Source organism: Colletotrichum karsti, assembly GCF_011947395.1.
Source record: "Colletotrichum karsti strain CkLH20 chromosome Unknown Scaffold44, whole genome shotgun sequence".
Lineage (NCBI taxonomy): Eukaryota > Fungi > Ascomycota > Sordariomycetes > Glomerellales > Glomerellaceae > Colletotrichum > Colletotrichum karsti.
In genome coordinates, this window is record NW_024065944.1 from 93,513 (window position 1) to 113,207 (window position 19,695).

The 19,695-nt window shown below is 55.8% G+C and overlaps 7 protein-coding genes across 7 annotated transcripts; 3 read left to right on the plus strand and 4 right to left on the minus strand.

Moving 5' to 3' along the window:
- Positions 1 to 654: 654 nt before the first annotated feature.
- On the plus strand, positions 655 to 1,713 carry CkaCkLH20_10928 (uncharacterized protein; the record flags this gene model as incomplete). Its single annotated transcript, XM_038893642.1, has 1 exon — positions 655 to 1,713. The coding sequence occupies one exon, from the start codon at positions 655 to 657 to the stop codon at positions 1,711 to 1,713; it is 1,059 nt and encodes a 352-aa protein (XP_038740978.1).
- A 1,943-nt stretch (positions 1,714 to 3,656) lies between these two features.
- Positions 3,657 to 6,038, minus strand: CkaCkLH20_10929 (zn 2cys6 transcription factor; the record flags this gene model as incomplete). The annotated part of the gene is made up of 4 exons (XM_038893643.1): positions 3,657 to 4,456; positions 4,513 to 5,024; positions 5,079 to 5,639; positions 5,905 to 6,038. 4 exons carry the CDS (start codon positions 6,036 to 6,038, stop codon positions 3,657 to 3,659), a joined length of 2,007 nt encoding a protein of 668 aa, XP_038740979.1.
- Positions 6,039 to 7,005: 967 nt separating this feature from the next.
- On the minus strand, positions 7,006 to 8,387 carry CkaCkLH20_10930 (uncharacterized protein; the record flags this gene model as incomplete). Its single annotated transcript, XM_038893644.1, has 2 exons — positions 7,006 to 7,389; positions 7,440 to 8,387. 2 exons carry the CDS (start codon positions 8,385 to 8,387, stop codon positions 7,006 to 7,008), a joined length of 1,332 nt encoding a protein of 443 aa, XP_038740980.1.
- Positions 8,388 to 8,861: 474 nt separating this feature from the next.
- On the plus strand, positions 8,862 to 9,143 carry CkaCkLH20_10931 (splicing factor 3b subunit 10; the record flags this gene model as incomplete). The annotated part of the gene is made up of 2 exons (XM_038893645.1): positions 8,862 to 9,032; positions 9,099 to 9,143. 2 exons carry the CDS (start codon positions 8,862 to 8,864, stop codon positions 9,141 to 9,143), a joined length of 216 nt encoding a protein of 71 aa, XP_038740981.1.
- Positions 9,144 to 9,373: 230 nt separating this feature from the next.
- Positions 9,374 to 10,437, minus strand: CkaCkLH20_10932 (MAGE family protein; the record flags this gene model as incomplete). Its single annotated transcript, XM_038893646.1, has 4 exons — positions 9,374 to 9,921; positions 9,975 to 10,106; positions 10,157 to 10,355; positions 10,408 to 10,437. The coding sequence occupies 4 exons, from the start codon at positions 10,435 to 10,437 to the stop codon at positions 9,374 to 9,376; spliced, it is 909 nt and encodes a 302-aa protein (XP_038740982.1).
- A 697-nt stretch (positions 10,438 to 11,134) lies between these two features.
- CkaCkLH20_10933 (uncharacterized protein) lies at positions 11,135 to 13,524 on the plus strand (the record flags this gene model as incomplete). The annotated part of the gene is made up of 3 exons (XM_038893647.1): positions 11,135 to 11,738; positions 11,789 to 12,054; positions 12,106 to 13,524. 3 exons carry the CDS (start codon positions 11,135 to 11,137, stop codon positions 13,522 to 13,524), a joined length of 2,289 nt encoding a protein of 762 aa, XP_038740983.1.
- A 789-nt stretch (positions 13,525 to 14,313) lies between these two features.
- On the minus strand, positions 14,314 to 15,974 carry CkaCkLH20_10934 (translation elongation factor EF-1 alpha; the record flags this gene model as incomplete). Its single annotated transcript, XM_038893648.1, has 4 exons — positions 14,314 to 14,349; positions 14,409 to 15,481; positions 15,650 to 15,773; positions 15,825 to 15,974. 4 exons carry the CDS (start codon positions 15,972 to 15,974, stop codon positions 14,314 to 14,316), a joined length of 1,383 nt encoding a protein of 460 aa, XP_038740984.1.
- Positions 15,975 to 19,695: the final 3,721 nt, after the last annotated feature.

Genomic DNA, 19,695 nt, shown 5'->3' on the forward strand with positions numbered 1-19,695 from the left:
CTTGAGCGCCGCCATCGCCGCCGGTGGGTTGCGCCGAGAGGTGCAAGCGGGTCCGATGAGCGTCCCTAACCGGGCCCCGCTGACTCGGAGCCCTTTGAAGGTTTCCCGGACTTCACAGGCCGGGATGGTGAACGGTTAGCCACGATCCTCCGATGCATCTGAGCCGTAAATCACACGGGCAATGACATGATATATCTATCATCCACGAGTGTCGCGATGTACGGACGCAGCGCAGGTACGGCTTCCATTAGCCCATTTGGCACATGTGGGTGGTGTCAGCCGCAGTCGCACTACAACATACAGTGCTTACTCTGGGGCGCCGCCAAGGGTCCAATGTTGTCGTCAGCCACTTGATGGACCAAAGTACCCAATTGCTTCATTTCTAACGTATCTCCTGTTGAGGATGTCGTCTAATCTCGATGGCTGGGGTCCTGGGGATCCATCCCTTCTCCCTTGAGGCTCTTCCCCCCTGAGCGTTACAGCTTCATCACTTTTTCGACGACTCTACCAATATATTTATCATTGGAGGTTTGTGTGCTTTCTATCTCTGTAGCCTTCTTCTGATCTTGTCAGACTAACTGTGACGAATTCGCTCCAGGCTTTCTTTTCCTGCATCTCAACAAAATCCGGTCCCACACATCCTCACCGCCCAACATGACGGTTGCTCAAGGTTATCACAACCTCGTCCCCACGACCGGACTGTCGGGTCCGGTTGACACGACAAAGCCGTACGACCCGTCCACATTGTCTGAAAAGACAGTCCTAATCACCGGGGGAGCCCTCGGCCTCGGTGCCCTCTTCGCCCGGAAGTGGGCGTCCCACGGTGCCAATATCATTGTCGGCGACATCAACGCCTCGGAGGGCGAAGCCCTCATCGCCTCCCTCCGCACCGACCACCCAAAGGGTTCTCACCACTTCGTCACCTGCGACGTCACTTCCTGGGATTCCCAGGTCACGTTCTTCAAAGAGGCTGCGCGCCTCTCCCCCAACGGCGCCATCGACGTCGTCGTCGCCAACGCGGGCATCAACCTCCCCCCCGCGAACCAGGCCTTCGACAACCCCACCCCCTCCAAGTCGGACCCAGATGCCCCCCGGGAACCATCCACCAAGACCATCGCCGTCAACATCACCGGCCTGACGTACACCACGCACCTCGGCATGTTCTGGCTCCCCCGCAACGGCAAGCAGGACGGCACCACCGGCGCCTCCGCCAAGGACCGCTGCATTCTCCTCATCGGCTCCGTCGCCGGCGTCGTCCACTTCCCCGGCCAGTCGCCCTACACCATGTCCAAGCACGCCGTGACGGGCCTCTTCCGCGCCATGCGCGCCACGGCCTACATGTCGCACCGCGTGCGGCTCAACATGCTGTGCCCCTACTTCGTCAGCGAGAGCAACATGCTGCCCCGCCTCGGCGAGGCCGCGCTGCTGGGCGGTAGCGCGGGCGGCGCCAGGCTCGACGACGTCGTGGACGCCGCGACGCGGCTCGTCGCGGACGAGGGCGTCGTCGGCAGGGCGCTCCTCGTCGGGCCCGCGGTCGCGGACGAGGAGAGGGGCGTCACGCAGAAGGTCGCCGCGTGGGACGTGTATGCCGAGGATTACAAGGACTGCGAGGCTTTCGTGTGGAGGTGGGTGAGGATTTTGAATACCGTCGAGGCGGCGCGCGGGTGGTTTGGCTGGGTGAGGGATTGTTTCGGCATCATGACACGGCGGTGAGTATGTAGATGTAAGAGCGGTGATGATGTAGAGTAACGTGTAACTACCGGGAATGTAAGCGCGAAACGTGGTAGGCCGATCTTGGCCAGGATCGATCTTGGATCGGATCGAAGACGCGGGCTCATGGCGCAGCCTGTGTTCTGGTGTAATAGACAATTGTGGTAATATTTCCCCTTTGGGCGAGAGATGTAGACATCACGCTCGTGATGAGATACGCGAGATCTGCGTAGGATTTCGCCTCAACATTTTCCGTTCACGTTCCTCCTCGGTCCTTGTGTAAGAGCGATGTACATCATCTCCCTGCGCCGTCTCCTGATGATGGATACACGACTCCGGGAAAGAGGACAATTTGCAGAGTATACGTGAAGCAGCGCCAGTAGAGCACAGCCGCGAGGCTCCGCTTCCTTGGCTCGATGACCTAGTTGAAGTGACGCACGGCATGTTCGCGTATGTTCCATCTTATTCCGACAGGATCCTTCCTACTGGATAGTAGCCTGTCAGGTAGATACAGTATCGAAACCTCGGACTACTATCGATACCGGCTTGCCTTACGCGACGCCTGGAATGAGGTGCTTGGTCTCGATGACCGTGTTCCTGGTTGTCTCGCGGGGGGTTTCGTGTATATTTAACAGATCATGGGTGCGTCTCTCGATTAGCACAACAGCCATATGTGAAGATCTTTCCTCGATTGCAGCTCTGGAGTTGATTTGCATACAGCTTTGTCGGTGAGCCCGGTCTGGTCGTCCTGGCGGTGAGCTGTGCAGGACACGCGGGCCTGTTTGTGGATGTCTGTATATATCTTGACTGAATACTTTGCCACCAGTGTGGGACGAAAGAGGCGAGAGATGGATGAGGGGTTTGGCGGAGACTTTGATGGTTGGTATGTTTGGAAGATGGCATCTAAAGGGCTGCGCAGCTTTCTTGTTCCTTTGCCAGGATGAACCGGTTCATGGAAATTGATTCTGAGTGAATCTGGCTCCGGAAGCATGTGTGTTTGGGCAGAGAATGGGTAGAGAATTTGAAGGATGTCGGATATATATATACACATTTGAGACCATGAGGTATACGGAGAGAAAAACAAAGCAGCTGCAGACGTTGTTGATTAGTATCGTTGTGTGAAATGGTGATTTTCACGGCGTCTGTTGCAAATCCTCTCCTTCTCTCTCTTTCAACCATAACCCGGTCCAAACAGAAATACCTTCCAGTCCATCTTCCCGGCTCAGCACATCCTCATGAATATACCCCCGACTCTCCCATCGTACATGTGGTTTCACAGCAACACGAGCTCAAGAATCGGTGGTTGTCCAATGCGTCGGCAGGAATCCCACCTACTCTCGTCGCAGAAGCATGGTGAGGATCGACGGCACGATAGGGAAATGCCGGTTGGGAACCAAGCCCCCTTTCTTGGTGTCTTCGCAGGGCACGCGTGAGTGACTTACATTCGCGGACGGTCGTCGACGGTTGATGAGTTCTTCAGATTTCCTGTTGAGGGGTGTGGACGTCGGTCGAGTGATGTGGTTTTGAAGACGATGCGGTGGGGAAGGAGCTGCGGAATTTGTATTTTGACCAACTAAGTCTGCAATGCTTCTATAACGTTGTATGGGTAGAAGACAACGTCGATATAGCCCTTGGCCTCAAGGCTGACTGGTGATATCCGGCAGAATGTAACAGATGTTACAACTTGGGCTGCGAAGAGTTGCGTGATATTTTTTTGTCATTGCTTGTTTCGACGACGCTCGTTGTGAATGCTTCATTCTCCCTTGGGATCCTGAACATTGCAGTTAAAAATGTCAAACCAAACCCCCCAAAGCGACATATGACCATGCCCACACGCTGTACAACATTGCTATATCGAATTTTGAGGGTTACCTCGTTGGACATCTTTCCAAATCCAAGCCCAGACTCGTAGATATGGACAGATAAAACCCTCCAATAGGTCGTCCTCACCCGCTCCCGTTGGGAGAAGGCCCCATACTCATCGCCGCCTCAAACGACGGATCCAGCTGCAACGAGCCGTCACTCCCCGCACCAAGCCCAAACCCATCCTGCGCCTGCGCGGGATCCCCGACGGCCCCGTCTGGCCAGCCCATCTCCATCGTAGCCCACAGGTCGTGGTACACAGGCTGCCCGTTCACCATCGTCACCGCGCCGCTCGGCATCTGCGAGGCGGCCAGGCCGTGGGGACCACTCGGATTCAAGCTCTGGTCCCAGACCGGAAAGTACTGGTCCAGACTGCCGTCGAACATCGGGCACCCGCGTATCGTCCTCGGCAGCTTGTTCACGGGGGTCTCGATGTTGGCGATGCGGGCCTCGTACTTTCGCTTGATGACGGCGAAGATGACCTTGCTCGCGCCCAGGACGTCCATCTGCTTCGTCGCGGGCGTCAGCTCCTCGTGGTCCGCCGACAGCCGCGACAGGTAGGAGCCGAACTGCAGCTGCTCGCGGGCGCGGGCGTGGTCCCACTCCGGGCAGATGGGGAGCGGGAAGGAGACGCGGATGGCGGCGATGACGGCCTGGATGAAGCGGCCCCAGTCTATGGAGGCGAAAGAGACGAAGGCGGGCTTGTCGAGGGAGAGGATGAAGTCGAAGAAGGTCCGGAGGAGGGTGAGACAGCGCTGGAGGCGGCTTGCGGGGATGGGCGGGCCAAGGTCGCTGTCCCCTATCTTTGACGTCGAGCGGAGCTGGAAGACGGGGGCGGCGAGGAGGTAGATTTCAGTGAAGAGGTTTGCGGCGGTTATGGTTTCTGGCGGTTGTTAGCGATGAGATGTTTGATGGATTCGTTTGCGGGAATCAACACACGTAGGTCGTTGAGACTGCTGGGCATCCGCCCCCGCCACTCCCTGAACTGACTCTCGAGACCCAGGTTCATGAAATGCACCTGCTGCTTGACCTGCTCCGAGGCCGGCTTGATCTTCGCCAAGGTGGTCGCCTCCTCTGAGATGTGTTGCATACGGGCGAGCCATGCCAGCATGTGGTCGCCCTCGAGGACGGAGCACCGCTCGAGAAGGTCGCAGCAGGTGGCGGTCCACGAGGTGAATTGAAGAGTCGCCGTCTTTGCCCAGCCAGTTGCAAACCTAGCATCGGTCAGAGAGCACTTGCGGAAATACTGTAGGAAAGGCAAGACGTGCGCTGAGATGAGGTAGTAGCAGGAGAGGTAAGCGCGCATCCCGTCTATTTGCTCTGGCGTGGGATCTGAGGCGGCGGTGAGGCCCGGGGGCGCGTCGGCGAGGTCTAGGTCTTGGAGGATCTCGGCAGCCATGCGGACGTATTGGAAAGCTTGTTTGCTCTTGGGCCGGAGGTGGAATGGGTACCTAGATATGTTTGTGAGTTGGTGTATCGTGTGAACGGGACGAGAAGCGACGTACCAGGCGGTGTAGATGAGCAAGCCTTGAAGAAGCTCCATAGTCCGCTCGCAGCCAGCGACGAACTTGAGGCCCAGTATCTTTCGAAATTCTTCGTCGTATAACGTGTGGCCTTGTAACGCGGTGGAACCGGAAGCTGTGGCGAGAATGGCGAGAAGGAGAAACGGTTTCGTCTTTGATAAGGACGTGACGGTGGCATCCGGCGGCAGTGAGACGCACGGGTAGTTCTTTAACATGACCCTAAACGTCTGCAGCAACTTCTCGGCAGAGTCGAGGTTGAATTGAGGCTTCAGGCCAAAACTCGACACAGACACGGCGGGACCAGATGATGGTGGTGATGATATCGTGGAGTGTGAGCCGCCGCTACCGGATTCAGTGAGGCCAAACATCATGTCGATGGAGTCCAAGTCCGAATCTGGCGGCATGAATTCATCGAGATAACGCTCATGACGCGTGGCTAGGCTCCCGACATCGTCAACGTCATCTAGCTGGGGCATCTCGAAGTCGATGCTGAAGGTCTTGGATGGGCCTGGTGGAGGCGGTGGTCTCGGCACGTCTTGATTTCTGGAACAGTGTGAGCATGTCGATTCAAGAGACCAAGACGGTCAAAGGCATCCACTGGAGGATTCAAGCCTGGAAAACAGGTTGAGGTCTTACAATTTAGATTGACGTGGTCGTCGGGTCCTTGGTCCAGTTCGAAAGACGCATTCTCTCTTGAATTCAAGGCATCTGATTCGCGCAGAAAATGTGGTCAGTATGCACGTCGACTTATACGCCGAGCTGCCTCGGGAGACAACGTCGTCTAGCCAGGAGGGGAAGGCACACACACCTTCGACATATACCAGTCTGGACACTAGGCTGGCATTTGACCTTGGCAGCTCTACAGGCTTCGCAGGCGTTGGTGACCCGCTGTCGTGGGGTCGCGGTGTTGTTTGCGCCATCGTGTTCGGCGTTGGGCTCCATCGTGAAGGGTGGATGAGGGTCCGGCGGAGATCGGGACGGCCGGGTTGATAGCCGGAAGGAAGCGTGGTGAGGGGAAAGCGATAACGGCCGTTGGATGGCAACCCAGGGAGGGACAACGAAATGAAAGACGAAGAAGTCAAGTGAGTCGCCGCATCCGGGTGGGTGGGGAGTTAAAGCTGCTGACGGATTGTAGATGAAAGCTGGCCAAGACGGGTCGGTTTGTTTTTCGAGAGAATCAGAGAGTCTTACCAGACCGCTGGGGCCCCGTAGACGCGAACAATGCAGTGAGATGATGATATGAAGCTCGTAAGAGCAAATAATCGCGGGCAGCTCCGCTCGTGTCCAGGGTAAGATACGCGGCAGTGTGAAGCATGCACGAGGTCAGGCATCGCATCGCGGTGGGTGAGAGTGAAAAAAGCAGCCAATAATGTTCCGATGCCCTTCGGATGTTGGCGATTGGCTGGGGCCCCAGATGCATGCACAGAACCACGCTAATTCGACTCCGCTAGTAGGGCGGAAATCAGGGGTCTGGACTGCTGTGACGCCAACTTGGGACGGCATTTGGCCTGCAGCGGTGTATCAAGATAAGTTCCGGCCTCCTTCGGAGCTTCTCCCTTTGGTGACGACTGCGTCCCCGCAACCCATGCAAGTAAGCTGACGTATGTTTTCAAGTTTGCGATTGTGGGAAAATTTAGCAGATTGTTTTTCGATGGATTCTACGAATCGGACGGCTGGATTCGTTCTAGATACAACCATTTCTTATGCTACCCCAAAGTCCTCGATCTCCTCCAGTAGGTACTTAACGAACAAGAGGGTTCTCGAACTTCCCGCTTCCGACTCACGCAACAACTTCATCTAACGGAATTGAAAGGCTGGTGGCCAGCAGAGACCTCGTTTAACCCTCATTGTGGAAGCCAGTTGACACAGACTGCCGACTATGTCATAAGACGTGTACCAGATAACAACTTCAGTGCTTGAAGTCCTTGATATCAGGGTTGTTTCCCTTGAAAATGCGCTCAAATGCATCATCAATCCTCCACACAAACTTCGATATGTCGTTGACGTGATACTTGGTTTTATCGTCGTTGTCGTAGATCAAGTGCTCGCCCTGCGTGTCGAGATCGATCCCAAGACCTTTCCAGTTGGGAATGTGCACCCCGTCACGATGCGTCTGGAAATCCGAGCTCGCGCATCGCGAGGAGCAGTAGACAGTACTCTGGCCCAATTGCTCCGCACACTCCTCGCAGATGACGGCTCCCTCGCCGCTGTCGCCCATCTCCTCATCCTCGTCCTTAAGTTGGATGCAGCCTTCGCCGGCGGCGCAGCTGTGGGCGCTGTTGACGTGTTCCTCCTGTCCACTTGTCAGAATATCATTCCGTCTGGAGTTGCAGCAGTACGTACGTAGCCTTGCTCAAAACACTTCTCCGAGTCGAACACCGTCCTCTTAGTCAGGCTCAGCTCGGCGAAGATCAAGCACGCTGGGCACGCGATGACATCTTCTGGAGACACCTTGCCCGAGCATACGTTGCACGGCGGGAGCTCGTACAGCTCCTTGTTGACTTGCGGGGCTTGAGGAGGAGGTTGCTGGCGCTTCTGAGCTTTCAGCATCTTATCCTGCTCATGTGCTGCCTGCGCCCTCTTCAACTCGTTCAGCGTCCGCTTGTGTCTGTCCATATTACTTGACGCCTGCGACCTCGAAGGCTTGTCGGCCTCCATCACTGCCATCACGTCTTCGAGGTCCGCCCCGGCCCGCAGTTTCTCCACGTACTTGGCGCATGATGCTGGAACCTCGCCTGTCTTGGGATCGCGGAAGAAGACGTCGACGATAACGTCATTTTCCTTCTCCGGAGTCAAGTTGTCGAATTTCGAGAGTACATCCGCTAGCCGCGGAACGTTGTCGACACCACTGTTGACAGCCTTGCGAACATCCCCGGTCAAATCGGCGATAGGCTTCTCTTCGTCCTCCAATGCAGCCTGGAAGGTGGCCTTACCCATGGACGCCTCGGCGGCACGGCCTGCCGCCGTCTTTGGCAGAGTCTCCCGGTAGTGCTTCGCCTTCTCCTTGTCTATCCGGGTCTCAATGGCTTTGAGGTCGTCTGTGAAGTCCTTGAGCTTCGCGAATAAGCTGTCGAGGTCGCTCAAGAATCCGGTGTTGTTGGAGAACCACTCGTCCTTGGAATCCAGATACCTGCTCCTCATGGTCTCCACCAACTCTCCATGACAATCCTTGCAGTGCGCAACATGGGCTTTTCCGTGGTTCTGTGCGCACTTGCTCTTGATATTCTCGACGGAGTCGGCCGTCTTCCGTTGCCTCCTCTGGCTATCCTGTATTTGCTTGATCCTACTCATGGTGAGTGCCGTTGTCAGGGCGACGATGGTCCGGCGGATGTGTCGAAGTTGAGTCTGAGTTGAGAACGATCTCTACTAGTCGGAATAGTATAATTTGTGTCAACTTGATGAGATTCCGGATAGCTTTATAAAGTAGAGATCATGAACCGATGTGTCTGTTGCTGAAGCGAGAGTTCCAAGCAAGAAGTCGAGACTGAGAGGTCCGTGCCGTACCTAGGTAAGTCAAGGTGAAGTGGGTCCACAGAGGTGAGTGTCCCTTTCCGATAATCTCGGTGAACGCTTACCGGGGTTCAGCCGGCGCATCCAAGCACGGTCGAACTGTCTCTGCCTGCTCAATCTACAACTTTGCTGTAACATCCACAACCAACCCACGCAGACAAAATGGTCAGTACTCTTCCACCCGGCTAACTGTGTTATTCTAATAGAAATTCTTGATAGGCCGATAAACTTCGCAACCAGCAAGAACTCGAGCGCCTGCAGGCCAAGTACATCGGCACAGGACACCCCGACACGACGAGTTGGGAGTGGAAGACCAACATCTACCGCGACACCTACTCCTCCATCGCCGGCCACCCTCCCATGCTCTCCTACATGGCCTTGGCCGAGAACGAGCCCACGCAACTGCTCAGAGCGAGACTGATTCGGGTACGTCTTCATTCAGCAGAACCCGTCCGATGGGCATAAATAGCATGTGTGCTAACTTGCTACCAGAAAATGATACAACCTGCCGGACCGCCGCCGGTACGCGAGGATTAACGGCCGAAACGGGATTACTACGCATCGAGTTTCGCGGTTGAGAAAACATCAAAGGCGTTGGGGACTGCTTTGCTTGGGACCATAAAATAGGGCGTAGATACCCTTGATAATTCATTGCCATCACTGGCTTTTCACGTATCTGCAAGCGACGATTGCTTCTACTCTGGGGTATTCGTGGCACCACCGTGCCCGCAGGCTTTCTCGCAACGCCCTCCACGTCCAAAACCGCCTCAGTGTGATGGTCCGGCCTCAGGAGCCTGCGACATGTCGGCGTCACCATCTGCATCCACCGCCTCGATCCCCAGACTCGCCCCAAGTTTCCTCTCAAGCGCCTCGTCCGCCTGCTCGCCGTAAACCGTTCGCACCATGCCCGCAACGCCGTCGATGCCGATTTCCTCTTGGCCACGAGGTCCCACCAGCCATGTGATGTCCTCGCTGCCGTCGTTCGCCTGCGAGGCCGGGTTCTTCTGCACCTTGCGAACTACATATCCCTGAGCCTGCATCCGCTTAAGAACATCTTCCGTCTTATCGGCGGCCACGTTGGCCTCGGCGTTGACTCTGTTGAGATACCGCCGCAGCTTCTGATCGGACAGCTCGCCGCTGCTAAGCAAGATTATGGATATGATCATAGAATAGAAGCCGATGTAGGACGCTTCGATCTCGGCGCTTGGGGCTTTTGAGGGAGCGAGGATCGTGGTATTGCGGTATTGGGAGGGAAGTGTTGTGGAGAGGACGAAGACGCCGGAGCTGGTCTTAGCTTGGGAACCGGATTTCAATGCTGTCCAGTGTCAGCACTCAGTAGGATATGCTCAGATTTCTGTCGGAACCTACCTTGTCGCTTCTCTGCCATTGTATATCTCTCCCTGACTGCGAGTTCACGCAGCTCCATGCCCCAGACTGTCCGGAGCTGTTGCTGCGACAAATCGAAGACTTTCCTGAAGGCTCTACCCTGGTCTCCGAGAACTTGTCGACGGTAAGCAGCAGTCACCCAAAGCGTGCTGGGCATCGCATACCTCGCTCCTTGATACCATCTCGGCGGATCGGGGTCCGAGAAAACTCGCACGCGAGGGCGTAGCGCACCAATTTCTTGGCGAGCTGGTCGTCCGGGCTGGCCTCGCCGTTCTCTGCATCTTCCCCAGCATCCTCCGAGTCGTCGTTATCGCGGCGCTGTCTGCGATGAGGCACTTCCTCTTCCGACTCGTCGTCTTCGACCTAATGACTAGATGTCAGTCGTGAATCTGTGAGCGGGGGCCGCGGGGCATACTGGTCTTCTGCGTCGTTGAGAGGGAGGCATGGTGACGTATTTCTGGACGATAGAGACTAAAGAGAGTTGTGTTCGAAGAGTTACGAGGTCGCTATATTGAAGAAATATGTTTCGCCTGCCCAAATTTGCGACAAGTCCTTTTTCTATGAATGAGGTTTGCCGTCAAGGTCGTTGCTGCATCGGACGCGACGCGGCGCACTTTACTTCGCGATTTCCTTATCTAATCTCTTATCTTATCGACAACCACCATGCCTGTCGCAAATTTTGGGAGCTTTAGCTCGATATACTTGAACGATTCCCAAATGCCTTGAACCAGTTTGCCACTCCTGACCGGCATATTTTCATACCCCAAATGATTTCCCGCGCAGCGCTTGCTCGAAGCGTATGTCTGCGATGCCAATTGCGACTCCTCGACCGAACCAGAGTTCATAGCTCACCACGAATACCCCCCTTTCGATCCGAACTCCTCCAGAGGCGAAGTTATAGTGCCCAATCTGCGTGGGACCGCCTTGAGGCGGATTCACCGCAGCAAAAGCAAGAGGGGGATAGGACACCGAATCGTACGAACCCGAACAATGCCTCTGTTAGAGATGCGCCATTTCAAACGCCAGCCGAACCTGCTTCGAGCCAGGCTACGACAGTAGAAGCCGATGCAGCACCGAATAGTAAAAAAGAACCAGGGCCTGCCGCAGCCGCAACAGAGCAGTCCTCCGAGCAACATGGCCCTTTGCTGTTCAAGAAATTCGAGTATAAAGAGCGCCGTGACCATAAGCGCGTAGGCAACCGTCGAGTGTATCTCGAGACCACGAATCTCAAGGCCAAGATGCTGGGCAAGCATGCCCGCACCGTCATTATGCGCGATGAGCCGATACGGCCCCCAAGGATTCTCCCCGTGGAAGACCTGACACCGGAGGAGATCGACCTCGACTTGGAGCTCGAGAGGATGAACAGGGGCGTCACCATGGAGGAGGCGCTGGCTCACATCGACGAGCTGCGTCCCAGCGACAGCATCGTCTACCAGTCGGAGTTTGAGGAGTTGTTCGACAAGGTGCATAACGGCTTCACAGTCGCGCAGGTGCGGGCGTACCTCATCCGTGAGAGCTCGGCCGTCGTAAGACGATCGGCAAAGGAGGAGGTGGAGTACGACTGGCTTGAAGGGAAGCAGTCCTGGACACCCGCGCGGACACTCGAGACTGCCGAGTTGCTGCCGAAGGAGAGGCTGGTCATGACCCTGATGAAGGAAGCCTGGAAGTTGGAGCTCAGAGAGGTGGTCGACGGTGTAGGCACACTTTTTACGAAGGCGAACGAGCTGTTCTTGTCTGTGTTGGCGAGTAAGTTGCAAAGATGGATTCTGGCTGCGACATGTACTGACGAGAACCAGGGGATGGCAAGCGCCTCAGTTTTATCAGGGATACCTACCTGGACGAGGGCGAGAAGATCTTCGTCCACCGAATGTTGAGAATTCACGCCACCAAGGCCAAGACGGATACGATCTTGAAGGAGCTTGACAAGGCGGCGAAAGACATGGTCAGCCACACAATCGAGCCAGTAGGGATTTCGAGAAACGATGTCGACACTCGACTCCTGTCACATCTCGGTCGGCTCATGAATTGTACCATCACTCTCGTCCCGGGAAAGAAAACAAAGGTCAGTGACTTTCATCGACATGACGGCTTCCGCCATCTAACCGGAAAACAGATCCGTGTGTCGTGGCTCCGTGACGGGTCACCAGAAGAAGGCCGAGAACGTCCGGACAACGTCGTCCGACGTCTTCTACACACCGCTCTTTACCCCAGACATTCTACCGTCACCCTCAAATACCCAGAAGACGCCGAAGGCAGGCTCATTCCTCAAGCTGGCGGGCGCGAAAAGCTGTCCTGGCTGGACAGGGTCACACAGTGGTCTCGCTGGATGGAGCCGATAGGTCGTCTTTCATCGTATGAGTCTGACGACCATCTCAAAGTTAGCGAGGTCCTGCCGCGGCCGCTCCGGGCACCGCAGCAAGACTCGGATGAGACCTGGAGCAAGCCTTACACCTCGGCCGTCGCCAGCTTTGGTCAAATCCTCCACCAGAGCACCGGCAGCTTCAGCATCGACGACGCCGCCGAGAACATCACCCACATCTTCTCACCAACCTCCCCTCCTCCCGCCAGTCTAGCCACCCTTTCCGACGCCGTCACGAAAGCCGGTCCCGTCACGACGTCTCTCATCCTCACCTTCCGTCCCCACCCGACAGTCGCAGGGAACTTATCCCGCGACCTCCCCGGCCTCCTCGAACTGCACCTCACCGTCCCCGACGACCTACCCGAAGGCCCCCTCACCTGGGACTCCTGCCCCAAGCGTCTCGTCGCCGTCCAACGCTCCAACATCGTCGACGTCGCATACCCCTCACAGCCCATCGACCTCCGCATCTCCCAGCCCGACCTACGAACCATGTCCGCCTCCGCCCTCGACTCATCACCCTTCCGCGAGTACATCGACTCCGCCAAGCTCGACCTCCTCGCCGGCCGCCTCGGTCCCCCGCCGCAGATCACGCTCTCGGGGCTCCCCTCGGCCACCCGCGCCGGCGGGACGATCGACGCGCCGGTCGACTACATGTTCACCGGCCTCGAGATGCGCCGCACGCTGGAGGCCGAGTACCAGGGCCACAAGCTCCAGTACAACAGCATCCAGGCCGGCCACCACGGCGGTCGGCGCGCGGAGCTGGTGCTCGAAGCCACGCCGCCGGACGAGTCCCTCTCGAAACGGGAGAAGACGGCACATACCGAGAAGTACATCCGCCTCGTCGAGGATCTTGCCCGGGGAGACGTAGTCAAGTGGGTTGGAGAGAGGGACCTGGCGGCAGAGCAAGCCGGCCCCGTCAGGAAGGTCGCCGAACGGCACGCGCCGGCCAGAGAGGCTCCGCAGGAGAGCGTGTCGTTGCCTGTCGACGAGTTTCTCGCATCGAAGAAGCAACAGGGGGAAGCTGGCCTCGCCGCCGATGAGGGCGAGCTTCAGCAAGAAGTCGATAGACCCGTCTCTGACGGGACCATGTGGTCGGAGGAAGACAACGGTGCCGGGGCGGCTTCGGAAGAGGGGGATCAGGGCGAGAAGCCAAAGGACGGCGGTGAGGTGTAAGATATACTGGACATTATACCACGTGTCATTATACCACGTGTAATATGTATCATATGTACAAAAAACAAAAGCCCAATCAAGTAAAACATCATAAGCAGACTACCTACGCACCCGGCTTCGGTCGTCACGAGATATTCCCTTGCATTGAGGTTCACGTCGTCCGGGTCTTGCTCAATAGTCTAAAATCAAGGCCACTCAAGGTTTTGATCAAATATGTCACAGCCAGTAACTACAGCTGAATTTTTACGAACCTTCCTCGCCTCAAATGGTTACAGAAGATATCCTCTGCCGGTCTCTTGACAACTTGACATCTTGACGTTGAAATGTCTGGACCGCAACATGATGCTGGCTCAGCCGCGGCGAGTACTAGGCACCACACCCCAACTCGATGAGCGGCGCTCACGCACTGGGGTACTCCAGGGAGGAAACAGGCAAGCATAGACGCTCAGTATCCAGCCGGCAGCAGTCCACAACAATCGGCCGCGCAGCAGCGACATCGCTTTGGGCACAAAATCACCGAGTCACGTCGCGAACACGTCACAGGCAAAAAGGCACAGCAGGTTTTTTAACTTGGGAATCACTTCTAGGACTCTATTTTGGTGCTAACTAGCACGTATCATGAGAAGTTTTTTGACGTTATCATCCATCCTTCCTCCCGATATTCGTGCTCCGAGCCATATCATGTGTCCTCATGCCACGCAAAGGGAATTCGTTAAGCCGTAGAAGTGAGCATCCGCGACGATGGTGCGGCGGGCGTACTCAGAACCCAACCCTGGAGAGTCAAGTCGCTTATTTCTTGGCAGCCTTGGCAGCGGACTTGGTGACCTGTTGATGAGATTGTTAGTGGATGATGATGGTAGACATGGGAGGATGTGTGAACGTACCTTGCCAGCGGAGGCAGCGGACTTGTCGACGGACTTGATGACACCGACAGCGACGGTCTGACGCATGTCACGGACGGCGAAGCGGCCCAGAGGGGGGTAGTCGGTGAAAGCCTCAACGCACATGGGCTTGGAGGGAACCATCTTGACGATGGCGGCGTCACCAGACTTGATGAACTTGGGGTTGTTCTCGACAGACTTGCCGGTACGGCGGTCGATCTTCTCGAGGATCTCGGAGAACTTGCAGGCAATGTGGGCAGTGTGGCAGTCGAGAACCGGGGCGTAGCCAGCACCAACCTGACCGGGGTGGTTCAGGACGATGACCTGGGCGTTGAAGGAAGCAGCGCCGGCGGGGGGGTCGTTCTTGGAGTCACCGGCGACGTTGCCACGGCGAATGTCCTTGACGGAGACGTTCTTCACGTTGAAACCAACGTTGTCACCGGGCTTACCCTCGGTGAGCTGCTCGTGGTGCATCTCGACGGACTTGACTTCAGTGGTGACGTTGGCGGGAGCGAAGGTGACGACCATGCCGGGCTTGATGATACCAGTCTCGACACGGCCGACGGGCACAGTGCCGATACCACCGATCTTGTAGACATCCTGGAGGGGAAGGCGAAGGGGCTTGTCGGTCGGGCGCTTGGGGGGCTCGATGGCGTCAATGGCCTCGAGGAGGGTCTTGCCAGTGACCTTGCCGCCCTTGCCCTCCTTCTCCCAGCCCTTGTACCAGCCAGCGTTGGTGGTGGGGGCAAGCATGTTGTCGCCGTGGAAGCCGGAGATGGGGACGAAAGCAACAGACTTGGGGTTGAAGCCGACCTTCTTGATGAAGTTGGTGGTCTCCTTGATGATCTCCTGGTAACGGTCCTCAGACCACTTGGTGGTGTCCATCTTGTTGATGGCGACGATGAGCTGCTTGACACCAAGGGTGTAGGCGAGCAGAGCGTGCTCACGGGTCTGGCCATCCTTGGAGATACCAGCCTCGAACTCACCAGTACCGGCAGCGATAATGAGGATAGCGCAGTCGGCCTGGGAGGTACCAGTGATCATGTTCTTGATGAAGTCACGGTGACCGGGAGCGTCTGATGAGGGTTAGTGCATGTTTCCAATGTGAATGCCACGAAGACCGCAGTCTCGCAATCCGCGAATCGGTGAAAAATTCGCCAAAAATCGCAAAGGCCACTGGGGACAAGCAATTTCATGGAAATCTTGTCGCGATTCGCAGATTCGGAAGAAATCAAAGAACTTACCAATGACGGTGACATAGTACTTGGGAGTCTCGAACTTCCAGAGGGCAATGTCGATGGTGATACCACGCTCACGCTCGGCCTTGAGCTTGTCAAGGACCCAAGCGTACTTGAAGCTGCCCTTGCCCTGTTTTTTTCATTAGTAGAGGTCGCAGATGATCGTGGGAAGTGTACTCACGAGCTCGGCAGCCTCCTTCTCGAACTTCTCGATGGTACGCTTGTCGATACCACCGCACTGGTAGATCAAGTGACCAGTGGTGGTCGACTTGCCGGAGTCGACGTGGCCGATGACGACGACGTTGATGTGAGTCTTTTCCTCCTTACCCATGGTTGCGGTGTTGGTCGAAGAAGTGAGATGTGGTTGAAGTGAAAGCTGTGGGGAAGGGAACACGTCAGTGATGAGTTTTGGCAGGAGGGACTGCGATGAAAGGACTCACTTTGCAGATGTCAAGATAATCGACGGTATGCTAGACGAAGAGAGGAAGAAGGAGAAGAACCAGAGAAGAGTGTGAGGGGAAGTTGAGTTTATAAGGGAGGAGTGGTTGTTGCGGATGGGTTTGTGTGGATTTGGGTCGAGTGGGAGGGGAATAAGTCGACGAGGGTGGGCGGCGACGGGCGAAGGAGGGGTTCGAAAACTTTTGCGGCGGGGCAAGTGGGTCTCAGTCGCTGCCTCCGGTGAATGCCCTAGAAATTGTATCACACCAAGGAATTATTTAATTGTTGTTGTCGACGTAAATGCGGCTCTTGATTGGTCGACTTGAATGGTCGAGATGTGTGAGTTTGGCATATACCTCTGTATCCGTAGCTTTGTGGTACCGCGGGAGTCTCAAAGTCTCACGTACTACCACCCCGCCACTCAGACCCCACCTCGACCGGCCGGCCGCCGTGCCAGCGCCTTCTGCCACCCGACCTACGTAGGTAGTACGTTCACTGCGGGCTGCTCTTGCTCTACGCTCGAAAACAGCAGTAACTGCCTCAAATTTGGCATCTACGTGTAGCTAATCCGTCCATTAGTCGCTCCTTCCTCACGAGCAGTTACCAAACCTGTTCGTGCCTTCCCAGGAGTTGTGACAAGTCTTAGGTAGACTATTGCCGCCGTCCATGATATCACAAGCGAGGGGCAACCGAAAAAAAATGGAGGGGCACTTTTTTTTTTCTTTCTGGCTCGCTGTTCGCGGGGCAACACCTTGCAAACGGGCACCGCCGTCGCATGCCGCAGCTCTCCCAGAGTCTCAGTGGCCTCATCTTGCACCCCACTCCGAGAGCTCCAGACGCCCAGGCCCTGAGCTGCAGATCTGAAAGACGGTGATGTCAATTCGCCGGCTCAGCCAGACCGTCCGTCCTTTTGGCATCCCGACACATCACGATGATTTTTCCAAACGGGAGCTAGCTGCCCGTCGTCGTCTGAGGGAAGGAGGGGCTTACTGGCATCACTGCTCTCTTTTTTACCGGGGCCGTCTGCAGCATGGAGCTGGCCAAGTCACCACTGAGCCTACCTTACCTGCCTTCTTCTGTCTCAGGCGCCAGCGCGGCAGCACAATTTTTTCTCTTTCTCCTGGTGCTTTGTCCCAATACGCAAGAGAGACTTTGATGTACATGGACGGCGATAAGGCTCCATGGCTACCATTTCTGCCCCTCCACCCCTCCGGATCCCTGCCAGAGTCAGCAAGGTTGCCGCGCAGCCCAACCTGGAACCCCCAGCGGTGCGTCCCAAGGTCTGAGCCCAACTCTTCTTTCGGCATGAGTCACGTTCTCTGGCAGTCTCTGCCACTTCTTTGGCACTCTCGAGACTGGCACCTCTGTAGCAGAAGTGCGACGAGACCATGGTCCATCCTTCCTCGAAACCAAGGCTCCTCCGTGAGGCCTGTCCTTGCCCACGGCTCTTGTCTGTGCCTTAGTAAAAGGCCCCTGTACTCTCTGTCTTCAACGATACGGCGCCAAACTACGAGAGGCAACCGTGATGGACTTTGATGGACGCAAAGGCTTGTGACGACGTCCGGCGAGTGAGCCAAGGTTGGCCCCCAATCTAAATATCGCCCCCTTGATGACCGCACACCGACCGAGGAAAAATGTGGCTGATGTGGACGGCGGCAGCTGGCAATGCGGGGTTCCATCTTGAAAAAAAAAATTCTGATCGTGCTCTCTCTATCGAGGGAAAAAAAAGGTCAGACCGGGGGGTGGCGACAAGATCCAGGCCAGGGGTGACGTGCAGCATTAAGCGCCTGCGCCGCCAACAAGGGCAATGTCGCTGTTTTCCTCTTCCCTGCCCGGACTTCTGAAGCAGTGGAGGGGCAGTAGCATTGCATGATGCACGTTGCCATGGCGCCGGTCTTTTCCAAAATTATTTTTTTATCTCTGAGAATCTGGATAGAAAATCAGAATTGCGACGGACTGAGGCGAATTTCCAAAGCAATCTGAGCTGACCGCCATCTTTCCGTCGTGGGACAAAGCGGAAGTGAGGGGTAATTTTTCCTTGAGTGATAAGATAACGAACTTCAGAGATATCTCCACGTGACCTGCAACTTCAAAGCAGTCGTTGAATCTCTTTTTGAATGTCTGCTGATTGTTTTCAAGCGCATGAGAAATTCTCACCTGTAATGTTTACATGAGGTCAAATTAGGAAAATTTCACGGGTGAAGTTCCGTGCCGGCCCCACCCCCGAGCCGTGGTGACCGGATCATGTGACCTCACATCAACGGACAGCCTCCCATTGGCCGAGGGCCAATGGAAGCAACAACTGCTCTTTCCCGGAGCTTGCCGTTGCCAAAGTCTACCTTACAATAACATCAGCTCGCAACCTCGACTTATTCCTGTCGACATTGACTAACTACCTGGCTGACTGACCGACCGATTACATGTGTTCTTATTGCGACTTTCCAGCTCTCAGAAGACCTGCTGACAGTCCAGCTTGCCAGAGAACCAATTCTTCAAGTCGCCGAAGTCTACCTGCGCGTTCTGCAACCTACCGTTCGGCCGACACCAGATTTCTCTTCCTACATCCGCTTTACTTCTCGATGATTCTCAGTCATTCTCGGCGCGGTCACCTTCCGCCGTACACAAGCTATTGAGCTCTCGCTTTTTTCCGTCGTTCCATCGCTGCCGAATTCGACCCCGCCCCCCGCCCCCGCCGTCTGTGCGTCCTGCCGAGTCGATCGAGAATACGGCGACACCCTGAAGCTGTGCGCAAGCAGCTTTCCTTTTCCAGCGAGTGAAATTGAGCGGTACACCCAGTCCACATACCGTTCTTTTTCTCCGGAAGTTCGACTGCTGCCAATGGTGAGGTTCGCTGAACAGAAGTGGCCGCAAGGCCTTCGAGGTTTCTCAACTTCAAAATGCTGCTGCTGGGTCGATGTGATATTCCGAGGAATCTCGGCGTGGTGGGTGGCGACAGTTGGCTCTCCACCCCAGTGCTTGTCTTGATGCGCTGTTGCTCCTATTCTGAACTTTTGTGTTTGCATCTTCACCTCTTGGGCAATCCTATGATCTTCTCACGATTCTCCTACTCTCATGCTACCTGCCTGTGCTCTGGATTACCGGTTTTTGTAGGGCAGAATGCCTCCCAGCTAAGGACTGATGCACCTTGCCACCCCACGTTCGACATTCAGTGGACCCGATCAGAAACCACGCGTTAAAACACCTGTTGAGATGTCGGCTGATTAGGCATTGAATATACCGGGAGTAGTGAAGGATGCGGAAGACGATAGAGGAGACGATAGAGGAGACGATAGAGAAGACGATAGAGAAGACGATAGAGACGAAGGGACCTGGAGATATTGGCTGAATACGAACTAAACACACCGGGAAGGGTAACGAAATCTAGAGGGGAGAGAAAGACTGCTACAGCTCACGCCAACGTCTCTATGCATGTATGAGCGGCCTTTAGGCTTTTCGGGATTCAGCAGGGCGTATATATCAGGTGTGCCACTTCTCTCATAACCAAGGATTCTCATCTACATGGAAGAAGATCTATGAGCAGCAGCGGGTTTGATGAATAGGCTCGCTGCGTTACAACCACGCGCCGAGAACATTGGCTCCGTTTGCGACGTAGA